The sequence below is a fragment of the Mustela erminea genome, chromosome 17 (genome assembly GCF_009829155.1).
Source record: "Mustela erminea isolate mMusErm1 chromosome 17, mMusErm1.Pri, whole genome shotgun sequence".
Taxonomy (NCBI): Eukaryota; Metazoa; Chordata; class Mammalia; order Carnivora; family Mustelidae; genus Mustela; species Mustela erminea.
This window is the reverse complement of record NC_045630.1, coordinates 18,864,434-18,877,270: the sequence shown is the minus strand read 5'-3', so window position 1 is coordinate 18,877,270 and position 12,837 is coordinate 18,864,434. Positions and strand designations below refer to the sequence as shown.

At 44.2% G+C, this 12,837-nt stretch overlaps 1 protein-coding gene across 1 annotated transcript in view; it reads right to left on the bottom strand.

Annotated features, from left to right (window-relative positions):
* Nucleotides 1-5,896: 5,896 nt before the first annotated feature.
* LAMC1 (laminin subunit gamma 1) overlaps nucleotides 5,897-12,837 on the bottom strand; it is a 124,751-nt gene continuing 117,810 nt past the window's right edge. The window contains exons 27-28 of the mRNA XM_032319174.1: nucleotides 10,501-10,600; nucleotides 5,897-8,920 (exon numbers count right to left, since the gene is read on the bottom strand). Coding sequence (XP_032175065.1) covers nucleotides 8,664-8,920; nucleotides 10,501-10,600 — 357 coding nt within the window. The 3' untranslated portion in view covers nucleotides 5,897-8,663. The remainder of the gene's footprint in view (nucleotides 8,921-10,500; nucleotides 10,601-12,837) is intronic.

The window sequence follows — 12,837 nt, the reverse complement described above, 5'->3', positions numbered from 1 at the left end:
TGTTCCCCAAAGCCAAGTAGCCTAATAAACAATTTGCTCAAAATTCAGCATCATTTTTGAGAGTTTTTCATCAATTTGCATGACCCATTTTCGTTGTTGGATCTTGGCATTTGGGGAATTAATGAAACCTACTTTTGCTCCTTGGAGAGGTGGCTGCTTCCAGGATTATGGAAGAGGAAAGACAAAATGAGCCTGAAATGTCTTGATGTGCCAAAAGTAAGATAATGCTCAAAGAATGAGGAAAATTATCAAAAGGTCACAGGGGTCAGCTTTGAGCTGTTCCAACCAGCCAAATAAGGGACATTTAAGGATCAAAATAAATATTGAGAACAGCCTATTGTAACTCATTAAATAAAAGAGGAATCTATAAATCTAATATGAAGATCTGACATAAAAAGTGGGGGAGGAGAAACTACCTCTCAGTGTAATGCCAACTGATAAATATAGAAAGAATGATGGAATTAGAAAATCTCCCTCTGGCAGCCTCACCAGCAGATGCTACAACTAGTGGGGAAGAGTGTAAAGAGCAACAAGATATTTATAGAGCCTCAAAGTCTGTCCTCATAAGATACTTATTAATCACAAAGTGTTACTGAGTAACTTTGCAGTGGAGAAATCTGGGACGCACCACGTTGATCAGCTGGCAGAGTGAACATTGCCAGCAATGACTTCTGTGCCTCCCAATAGGATGTATTGAAGAGAATTCAGCATCACTTCCCTGATCTCGCTGTCAAAGTGCACAACCTGAATCCAATCAAGAGAAAACATCAAAGGAACCAGACTGAGAACATGCTACAAAAGAACTTTTTTTTTTTTTAAAGTCAACATCAGGAAATACAAAGGAAGAATCAGGAAATGCTCCAGAGTAAAGGAAATAAAAGAGACATGACAACTGAACACAGAGTTTCAGATTTTTTTTTTTTTTTAGATTTTATTTATTTATTTGACAGAGAGAGATCACAAGTAGACGGAGAGGCAGGCAGAGAAAAAGAGAGAGAGAGAGAGAGGGAAGCAGGCTCCCTGTTGAGCAGAGAGCCCGAGATTTTTTTCTTTTTTAAAAAGATGTCACTGGAACAAATGGTGTATTCGTTTTCTATGGCTGCACAACAAATTACCCCAAATTCAGTGGCTTAAAATGATGCAGTTTTGTTGTCTTCTATTTCGGTAGGTTAAAAGTCTGATGGGGATCTTCCGGGTTCAAGCTCAAGCGTCAGCAGGGCAGTGTTCCCTGTCTGGAGGCCCGAGGGGAGAATCTCTTCCTTTGCCTCTTGCACCTTTTCAAAGTTGCCCACATCCCTGGCTCCTGCCTCCTCCTCCATCTTTAAGCCCCAAAAGGTAGGCTGAGTCCCCATCTCATTGCATCACTCCGACCTTCTTTTCTGCCTCCCTCCTCTAATTATAAGAATCCTTATGATGCTATTGGCTTACTCAGATAACCCAGGAGAATCTGTTTTAAGATTGTCTGATTCACTACCTTAATTACATCAGAAACCTTAATTCCCCTCTGCCATGCAACCTCACACATTCACCGGTTCTGGGGATTAGGATGTGGACTTCTTTCAGGGGCCATTATTCTGCCTACCACGATGATGCAGTCTGAATAATGGCTGTGGATAAGATAATCATATTGTATCGATGGTAATATCCTGATTTTTTTTTTTAGAGATTTTATTTATTTATTTGACAGAGAGCGAGATCACAAGTAGCAGAGAGTCAGGCAGAGAGAGAGTGGGGAAGCAGGCTCCCTGCTGAGCAGAGAGCCCGATGCAGGGCTCAATCCCAGGACCCTGGGATCATGACCTGAGCCGATGGCAGTGGCTTAATCCACTGAGCCACCCGGGCGCCCCGGTAATATCCTGATTTTGACAATCGTGCTGCAGTTACATAAGAAAGTTTCCTGTCTTTAGGAAACATACATTGAAAAGTGTTTATGGGTAAAAGGGCATCATATCTGCAACTTAAAACAGTTCTTTCCACATAGAGCAAGAGTGAGAGCAGAGAAAAAGCAAATGTAATAAAATATGAACATTTGAGGAACCTGAGGAAATAGTGTTGAAGAACTTTTTATGCTACCCTTACAATGTTTCTGTAGGTCTGAAAAGAGGCAATAAAAATTTTTAAATGTAATCTTTATAAATAAATTTTCTATTTCTAATAAATACTTCAATTTGTGGCATATTGTTATGAATGACGTTAATTCTGATGGAGCTTTAAAAAAATCTCTTGAAAATTTCAGGACATTTTAGCAAGTTGTTTAATGACATTCCTTGTAGCTAATTATGAACATGTTACACACTGGGCAGTCTTGGATCATATTACGAAAGTAAAATCAACTATCCACACTCCTGTTGTCCCACACCTTGGATATTAACACTGAATATTTTTCATTTTCCTTTAAAATTCAGTATTACTTTAAAAATGGAGTCTGGAAAAAGAAGCTTCTTTAAAAGCAGGCAAAAGACCATAGTTAAGTCTTCTACCAAGAGTAGTTTCTTAGTTTTGATAAATATACCATGGTTCTATCAGATGTTAACATTAGAGGAAGCTAGGGGAGCCAGCTCTATGGTCCTTATCCCTGAGGCTAAGTAAGAGAAGAGAAAGAGAGGGGAAAGCCACAAGCAACGAGAGAGGGGTGTGAGCTGTGTGGGGCATATAGACCCAGATGCTGAAAGTCAATTGCATTGCAAGTAATAATTCTGCCACTGACTGGTTCCTTAATATGGGGCAAGTTACTAATATAATTAAATTCTGCCTTGATCTCTCCAAAGAAGGGATTTGAAGAACCTTATTATAAAGTATATGTACTAAGAGAGGTTCTTAAAAGGAAAATGGATCAAAGTTATGAGAGAATAGAACAACAGGCTAAAACGGTGGTTAGGGTGATGGGGCAGCAAACCATGGTTGCATTTCCTCATTGGCCAAATGAAGACCCTCATCAAATCAAGGGCAAATGAAAGGAAATAATCATGAAGGCACCTTTCAAAACATAGTGTGTGGTGCAAGATATCTTAGTAGTGTTAAGTCCTTCCCCAGTCCTTCAGAAACGTAAGGAGGGCAACCTGTCTGAAATCTGTGTGGCAAAACCCATCTCTCTGGCCAGGTCTGAGCCTCCGTATCACTCCGAGCGAGACAGCGCAGACAGCAGACTGTCTGAGCCAAGAGGAACGAGCAAGTTGCAACACAAGCTTCTCTGACCTGGTAGACATGTAATCACTGAAATCACAGTTGTTTCTCCTGAGACTTTATCTGGACGCTGGCTCAGCAACCCAGAAACGTGTAATCCACACCAGGACAGCACATCTTCCCCCAGACATTTCTGCTCATGGCTGGACTCGAGCTTACTTGGTACTAACCTCAACTTAGGAACCATGCTCATGAGGAAGGAAACACCCATACAAAGAAGGGCTGGGGATCAACGGAGAGAGTGGGAAAATCGGATTCTACATCCTGGAAGGCAAGTGCAGAATATTCAGAAAGAAGTTGCAGTAGTTATCTTTTCTCTAAATATATATATATATATATATATATATTTTCTCTAATATATCTTTTCTCTAAATAAATATATATAAATATATATATTATATAATATATAATATATATAATATATGTATTATATAATATATATTATATTATTATATATTATATAATACATATATTTATATATATAAAAATATATATATGCATTGACAAGCATCCATAAACCCAATTTCTGCTCACGCAGGGGAAAAGTAGCAGAAATGGGAGAATAGGCAATCATCTAAATCCATCTAAAGGTTGATTTTACCTTTAGACCATTTAGAAAACCCAGGGCCCACTTCCTGTATGTGGACAGAAATACACAGACCTGGATCTTGGGGAGTAGTAGGGAGGCTGGGGGGAAAGGTCGGTGAGAAACACCTGATCAATAAACATGTGGCAATGCCGGAAGCCAGTACAAGGCTTGGGGTTGGGGGTGGGTGGACACAAGGAAGGACTGACCAATGTCAACAGAGCAAGGGACACCTTGACCCCAGGCTCACCTGTAACAGAAAGGAGAAAGAAAACCATTGGCAGGCAGAAGAGTTAAAGAAAAGACATGTTACAACAACATTGGAAATGTTGAGGTTTCTCTTCTTTGAATTCCCAACCAGGAACTTTTTATATTTGACTTCTGTTAAATATTTCCTTTTCTTGAGCATATCATAATTTTTTTAAAAAAGATTTTATTCACCTAGCTGAGAGAGAGACAGTATGAGTAGGTGGGGGCAGAGGGAGCAGACCCCCCACTGAGCAGGGAGCCTGAAGTGGGGCTGAGGACCCTGAGACCATGACCTGAGCCGAAAGTGCCCGACTGAGCCACCCAGGTACCCCGCATATAATTAATTTCTGTTTATAATATCATTTGCGTAGAAGGCACTCGAGCTGATAACTTCTGAAACCAGGTTTCCATGCTTCTGGAGCCTCTGATAGATTATTGACTAGGAAGTTTCTTATTTTTCAGTCCAATGATTAGTATCTCCTTCATTTAACCCTGCTTAGTGTGAACAGTCAAAATTACCTGCTATGTACAACTGTCTTGTTTCTGGTCCCCTGGGGAGATGTGAAATGTTCCCTGGAATGGGTCCTTCCTCACCCTACAAAGCAGGTACCATCTGCCTTTCTACTTGGTGGTTCTCCCGGGTGCAGAAATCCTCTGCAGCCATTCCATTTTGAGCTTGGTGATGTGGGGCTGGTGAACTCAGATTTATCGGGGGCTTACTTTAAGCAGTAAATCTTTGGGGATATTTTGAACCAGATTATGCCGATACCAACTTTGGAGAAACTGCTAACCCTAAACTAACAAAAGGAATAGGAGCAAATTTTTAAAATCCCGCTCACTACTTTAACTAGAGAGATGTCTTTGCCTGGCAGTCAGGTCCTATAGACGGCTTAAGAACAGGGTATGTGTGAAAGCTAGGAACTGGTGCCCTCTAAAGCTCTCTCCGAGCAAGTCCAATCGAGAGGAGTTCAGGTTTTTCCCAGGTGTCATCATAGTCACAAGGATTTAGAAGACCGGGAAGGTGGCGGGGCATCCACAGGGACTCATGGCCATGAACCGAGCACTGAGGAGGAAACCGAAGCTGTCTCTGTACCCGCAATGCTTCATCTGGCCTCAGGTCACTCCAGCCTAACCCTAACCCCAACCCTCTGGGTGGGGAGAGGCACGATGAGCTAATGGGCCCGCCGGCTCAGCACGTCACTTACTTCTTTCTATTCCCTTACACTGAGAGTGGTTTTCGTCACCTGAAGAGACCCCCTTTAGCTGAAGTTATGGGCGTAGTTAAAGGTAGAAAGACAACTTTTTACATACAGCTGCTACTTGAAGCAGCCCAGGTGATTTTAAAATAGTCTTCTGGTGTCACTAAGCAGGCATTTATCACACCCCAAGGGGTCGGGTACATGGCAGCCCTCGGGCCCGCGCCCGTCTTTGTAAACAGCCGTGTTGGACCGCAGCCACACTCGTTGGTTTACCCATAGTCTGGGCTGTTGTCGTGCCGCAGAAGTGAAGTCGGTGTAACAGAGACCGTAGGGCCTGCGAAGCCTACAGTATGTACAGTCTAGCTCTTTACAGAAAAAAGTCTGCCTGCCTCTGGACCAGACCAAAGTAGCCCCATCTGAGAAGGGAAAAGGAAAAAAAAAAAAAAAAATATATATATATATATATGTGTGTGTGTGTGTGTTATTTGTATATATAATACATACACACATATATGTACATACAAATATAAACACACATGTAGAGCATGTAACCTGCACACATACTGGACTGTTCTCAAGAAAATAAGTCACCCAAAGAAGGTATTATGAGCAGCTTTCCTCCATCATACCTTTCAAAACATCTTCTGTCCTCAGTACCACACTCAGGCCACACCAAATATAAAGGGTTACAAATATTCAGATTTTATTATAAATAAAATACTGGTTTTTTTTTTTAACATAAAAAAATGCCAAGTGTTGCATTTTATTCACCACCCTGGAGAGCAAGACTGTAGAGATTAAGGCAAACAGCTAGAGTGAAGGCACATACCAAAGGGCCACCGTTGGGGTTACAAGGAAGAATCCCAGGGCACAGCTGGACACCCCGCCCCCGCCACGACACACAGCATTCTGCAGCAGCCGCCCTGTCGGTTTCGTTACATAAAATACAGGTAACTAGAACTATACAATAAAATAATGTATATTGCAGGAGTGTAATGCAGGTATTGTCTTATAAAGAGATTTTATTTTAAAAATAAAATTCTGTTTAAAAATATACTACACAGATGGAGAAGGAGAAAAGCAACAAAACAAAACACTCCAAATTTCACTGCAGCCTAAGACTGACTGGTGTGAGGCTGACCCCCGGGCTAGAGGGAAACTGTCCTGGCAGTTGATCTACGGTCCTTGTCCCGCAACCTTGAACAGAATGTCTCTGCTAGGAGGTGGCCACTTAACATGAGGAACCAGCTAGGAGATGCTGATGTGAAAACTTGGCAACAGAAAAGGCCTGAGAGCAGCAGCCGAGAGAAAGCCAGGGTGTGCCAAGTCAAAGCCTTTGGAGCCGACTCTGGTACGCCAGGAGGCGGCAAGGGGTGAACCCGGCCACTCGGCCGCTGCCACTCCACCTGTCTGTCCACCATCCCTGAGGCCCTCTGAGCGCTCAGCGGTCACACACTCCCCCCCTCCAACGGGCCTGTCCAGCTCCCACCGTGGGAAAGGGCCTCTGCAGCTCATTCCCGGTTAGACCCACACTGATGCTGAAGATGCCATTCAGCAAAATGCGCTCAGATCTCGCCACCGCCTGCGCGGGAGCGGGCCTGGGGAACATCGGGCCGCAGTTTCGGGTCCCGGGCCGGCACTGGAGGAGGGTGGGAGGCACCCCGCGGAGCGGCCGTGTGTGGAGGGAAAGCGGGTCGGCACTCGCGCTAGAAAATGAACACGTCCCGGACGCGAGGTGAAGGGCCGAGCCCGGGAGACGGACGCCGAGCAAGACCCGCAGACGGAAGGGAAGGAGGTCTACAGACCCGCTGTGCCAGTGTCGGGGAAGAACGGGGTGAAGAAGTGAACAGACAGTGCCATTCTAGAAATAGGACCAAGTATATTTACATAAATTCCTTACTCTATAATCATGATAAACAAAAAAAAAACAACATTCACACAAAAATATAAATTTGAAATAATTAATAGCACCAGTGTGTCAGATAATAGTTTCTTTCCCCCCGCTACGCAAAGTACAAAGTTGCATAGTGTTAAAGGCTATATATGTTTCTCGAAGGTGGGTTGGGAGGAGGAAGGGGTTGTGTGGCAGGGGAATCTTCACGCCGTGGTCTCGAGAGAGAACCACAGACCTGAGGATCCGAAGCCGAGAAGCTAGCTAGGCAACTCCACCTACGGGGCCTCCCTCTGCACCGAGAGGGAAGGTGTCGAGTGAGTCTGGGTCACAAAGTGCAGGAACTAGATGGTGCTGGCAGCTGTGTGGAAGACGGAGTGCAAGGGGTTGCCACCAGGAGTCGGCAGACTAGGTGTGTAGCGGGATCCTAGAAGATGGGAACATCAGAAGATAATTGAGCATAAGGGTCAAAAGTGTCATCTCTCCCCAATGGAAGAAAAATGGATATACGGGATCCTGACCGTACAAGCTGCATCTCAGTTTTATCCCTTTGCTAGGAAAGACCAGGATAAGGCGGCTTGTTTCTTGTTGGTTTGTCAAGATCTTAGGGACCAACTGCTCTCTACCGGATACCAGCACTAGTTCCAAGACTAACACACTAAAAAAAAGCTCTAGGAATTAGTTTGATTTTGGGAAAACAAAAACAAAAACAAAACTTAGTGGTTATCATATCCCTATTTCTTCTGTATAAATTCCATTTCTAGGAATATCAGAAGATGTCTATTGGTGAGTGCGAGCTGCCCATCCAGATTTATCAGCTGCCCAAAGATCTGAAAAAAGTGTTATCTTCCTAGTCAACTATGAACATATGAGAAAACGTTCCGCCTACTTCCGCAGCCTCGTTCTCCCGGAGAACTGTCAGGAACAATTGCATCCTTACCCATGGATGGCTCAGTGTCCTATTCTCAAAACAGCTAAAACAACTGACGATGGCTCCTGACATTCTAAGTGACCAATACCTTTGGCACAGGATGTTTATTTCCTTTTGCGTAAAAGGAGGAGGGGTAAGTAGAGTAGGTGCACTTTCTTTCTCGATAGAGTGGATATACTGGCCATCACAACGCTACTACTTGTAGCCAAACTTTTCCTTCATAGAAACAAGAGTACTAAGACTGAGGAGGTTCTGTTGGTATCAGGGAGAAAAGGGAGGGCTCCTTGCTCAGCCCCGGCAGACAATGGTTCCCACGAAGTGTTTACACCACCGTATGATAACGTAAGACGCCACGTCCTCATGCGACTCAGAAGGGAAAGTGTGGGTAAGGGAGCGCCTTCCGTGGAAGAGAGACTATCAGATAAAACCCTTTGTTCCCGATTCGTGATGTCTGACTTGCTTCTCTTTAAGCTTTGTGAATTTTCCTGGTTCAAAAGGACAGTGGTGGAGAGCAGCAGAGAAGTGGGGGTCTGAAAAAAATGTAATCTTTGTGTTAAGGCACTCTGTGGCCTCACGAGAGCTCCCCGGTTGCGGGGTGCTGCCTTCCAGCCCTGAAAGATGGCCCTAGGGCTTTTCGATGGACGGGGTGTTGAAGCAGCCAGACGGTAAGGTCTTCTTGATGTCTTCCAGGTTGCGAATGTCCTTCATGATCTCCTCGATATCTCTGTTATAGTCCATGATGGCGGCCTCTTGCTTCCTGGCCTCGCTCTCCAGATCAGACACTTTCCGGTCGAGATCGCTGACTCTCATTTCATCTTTGGCTTTGTTCAAGGTGCCTTCGATCTCATTGAGCTTATTCAGGTCTACCGTGTCCAGCTGCCCTGTAGAGTCAGAAAGGACACGGGAGGAAACAGACGCTTTCAGTAAGAATTACCACATCACTCCGCAAGCACTTGCACTAGTCTCTCATATAAACAGAGCCAGCAGCTGCCACTAGGCCATGGTGGCCTGCAAAGGGGACTTGTAGACCGTTCGTGGCACGTAAGGGCCTGAACAATGCAGAGCACGTACAAATGCAGAACTAACTCAGCAAGGACAGGTCAGAGCATATAATGGATACTGGGCTGGTGTTTTGTCTGAGTAAACAGTTTTTGTGAAATGCTGTCTAAATACACAGCTGCTGTGCTTGAGGTCTCAAGCCTCACCTGTGGGTTTGAAGGTCATCTGGTAACATAATACCATTTTCATGTTCATATATGTAAACTGTATGTCATTTCAATGCCATCTACTGAACATAAAAACCTTCAGGCTAGAATGCTAAGCCTTTGGCTCTTTAGCTTCCAGGAGTCTGAGTTAGTTCTGGGGAGTTCTGTCCTGCCTTTAGGAGTTAGACGCTATTTGGAGCCATCCTATGGAAAATGGCCAAGGATGAAAAAGTTGAAACAATTCCAGCAAAAGCTTCACTTTAAAATTAGCAAGAAAAGGGGGTTCTCCTGGAAAGGACTGTTTCCATAATTAATGAAAGCAGATGGCCATACAGTGCTCAAGACTTTATGCACTTGGTAAAATTCTCACAAGACCATATTCCGCCAGTGATTCTCAGATGTTAAGTAATCTGCCCAAGTTTGCACAGTTTACAAGCCTACGAAATAAAGACTCCAACCCAAGCCAACTAACTTTAAAATTCAGCTCTTTCTGGCACAAAAAGCTGTATCTTCTAGCTCCTTTCATTTTAAAACCCATCTTACAGCACATAATTTATTATTCTTGATATTTGAGACAGATAAAAAATACACCCTCTCCCACCCTCCAAACAAAACAAACCAAACCAACCAAACCAAACAAACAAAAAACCCCAAACAAAACACTGACCAAACCTTCAAGGCTAAAGCAGAATGCCTTGCCCTGAGGCTGTACGGGCTGCAGTGCCACCACTTTGTAATGGAGGCTGCGACAAAATCTGTCTTGTGACGAAGCCTGCTCCCCATCACACTGGATTAAAAGAGCATTTCAGCATCCTTGCGTTTCCTTGAAAAATCAAGCTTATTCTCTTTTTGACAAGCCATCACCTCATCAGATTCTCCTTTTAATGAGCAAATGAGCAGAATCCCAGGCAGGGAAGTCATCTCCAGTATCAAGTGCTCTCCCACGCTCCCGCTGAAATCCTTGACTTCAAACCCTGGAAAGACGCCCTGCCAGCAGGACGAGCTAAGAACAGTCACCGCTCATCTATCTTAAACATCGTCCGCAAGCGAGCCACCTCGGAGTCCCTGGACTGTGGTCAGATTCCAGGACTCAGGAAGGACCTTGTAAGTTCTTGCTGAATTAATACAACCTTGAGCCCTGACTCAGTTCACACAATGGTCACACTGTAGCATCTGCTTTTGTGTTGAGTGTATCGGACCCCAGCAGCAGCACCAAGAATCCGGAGGCCGCCCGCAGTGCCTCTACGGCCACTTACCCAGCTGCTCCAGGAGCTCGTTGATCAGGTGGAGGAGGCTGGTAACGGAGTTTTTGGCCTTTCTGGCATTGATCTCGGCTTCCTGAGCAGCCTGCGAAGCCTGTACCGGGAAAAGGACAGATGATAGATGCCAACAGTTCTGACGGCGTGTGCTCATGTTCCTGAGATTTTTTTCCCCCCCAATCAGCCAGCAAGTCCAATTTTCACAGGCTTCCTCTTTCCTGACTCGTGAAACTACAGTCTCTCATTGTATGGGGCTTGGTTTGGTTTTGGCTTTTTTTTTTTTGAGGGGCGGGGGGGGGGTGTCCTTTGGTATATCTTCGTGGTGAAATGTTGCTATTTTTAATTCATAGAACAGCCACGAGTAGGTAGTCTGCATATCTACGCTGACTGTATATTTCAACAAGGCCAATATCATCTACTTTTCTCACTTTCTCACTCAAGAACACATGGAAGTGGATTCGTGACCAAATTCATCAAGCAGAAACAAGGGATTTTTAAGGACAAGCATAAAAATGACGTTTTAGAACCAAAACATGTCCTTCAGGACACTCTTAGAGACTTGATTATTGGAAATGTCCTATTCTCAGCAAAAGTTCGTAATCAAGGGACACCTCTGTAGCACCCCTCCCCCTGTGAGTGCACACGCACACACACACAAACCCGGGTGATACAGTTTACATTTTGTAAATCAACCAAAGGTAAATGTATTTGGGAAAATTCCATAAAACCTGAACAAATACCCTGTGTGTGAGTCACAGGAAATGACAATGGAAGAGGAAGTGTCTGAATATCAGAAAACAGATGCTCTCACAAATAAACCCAGTCAGGACAGAAGTGAGCGGCTTTGAGCTCCCCACCACAGAATTGTTTTCCCCAGTTTTTGGCTCAAGACACTGCAGCATTTTTGGATAGAAACAATGTAAGATTTTAAAAAAAGGAAATGTGTAAGGGGAAAAAAAAACTTCCCAAATGAACGCTGGATCTCCGCGGAAGTTGCAGCCAGTCTCACTGAGCCCTGACAGGCTTTTCTGTGCGTCCTGGGAGAGGCTGAGTGGCTTCGCCATGGGCGGCAGAGAGCGATGCTACTGCGTGCAACCCGCGGGCTCCAGCCTCCTCTTCCAGGACAACCATCAGCCTTTACTCTTCTGACGAAAAAAGTGATGTGACAGACTCAAACAACACGGGCTCGGTGCCGTGCCTTCAGGACTAACGTCCAGACACATGGGACAGGGTGCATGAGGCTGCTTTGTGTTCGTCAGAAGTTATTTACCAGAAAGAACAAAGATGGACGCTTTTCCACCCTCTCAGTGGAATCCATACTCTCTTTTCCGAAGCTCATCAAGAACATAGCCTTTTCCTCCTTTGCACAGGCTCTAAACCCACCATATTAAAAACCATATTAAAAACGAAATGCAGGGGTGCCTGGGTGGCTCAGAAAGTTAAGCCTCTGCCTTTGGCTCAGGTCATGATCTCAGGGTCCTGGGATCGAGCCCCACATCGGGCTCTCTACTCAGCAGGGAGCCTGCTTCCCCCCTCTCTCCCTGTCTGCCTCTCTGCCTACTTGATCTCTGTCAAATAAATAAATAAAATCTTAAAAAACAAAAAACAAATAACGAAATGCAGAGACCCTCAGCACATACGAGAAATGGGTATTTTTTCCTATATGGGAATTTCTTTCTGAGCCATCCCTGGCTATAGAAAATCGAGACCGTCCGAAACAAAACCCAAAAAAGTGAACTAAAATAAAGTGTTTGCACGAGGGTGCTTCCTGTGACCACTTTCCTAGAGTCTTCTCTACCTAGATCAGCAGGGTTAGTATTTCTCCTTCCTGTCCCAAGGCGAAAATCAGCCAGAGTAAAAGGCCTGTTTTTCCGCAAGAGTGGGAAAAGGGTCCCTTGCTTGGGCTGCAAGTGGACAATTAAACAAGTTCATTACGGTGACTGTAATCAGACTGAACTGCAAAGTTCTGTTTCCACTTTGAAAGCAACATATAGCATACAACTGGAAAATGCACCCTTGTTCTTTCTTGGGCCACGCATTCCTCAGTCAGTTTTGTCACCAACACTGTTGTGTATACACATCATCACGAAAGGTTAAAAAAAAAAAAAAAGTAAGTTAGATAGAAGTTCGGTATGTTTTTGTCATCATCAAAAATGAAACACAAGAAACTGGTCTTTGTCTCGAGAAAGTAAGTTGCTGGGATAACAAGAGTAGGAAGGAAATTCATTAACTTTTCATTGTATTCCTTTTTATTTCTTTCTGATTTTATACCATGTATGAATCACCCATCCAAAAACACAACTACATACTTTTCAATGTCCTAAAACTTCAATG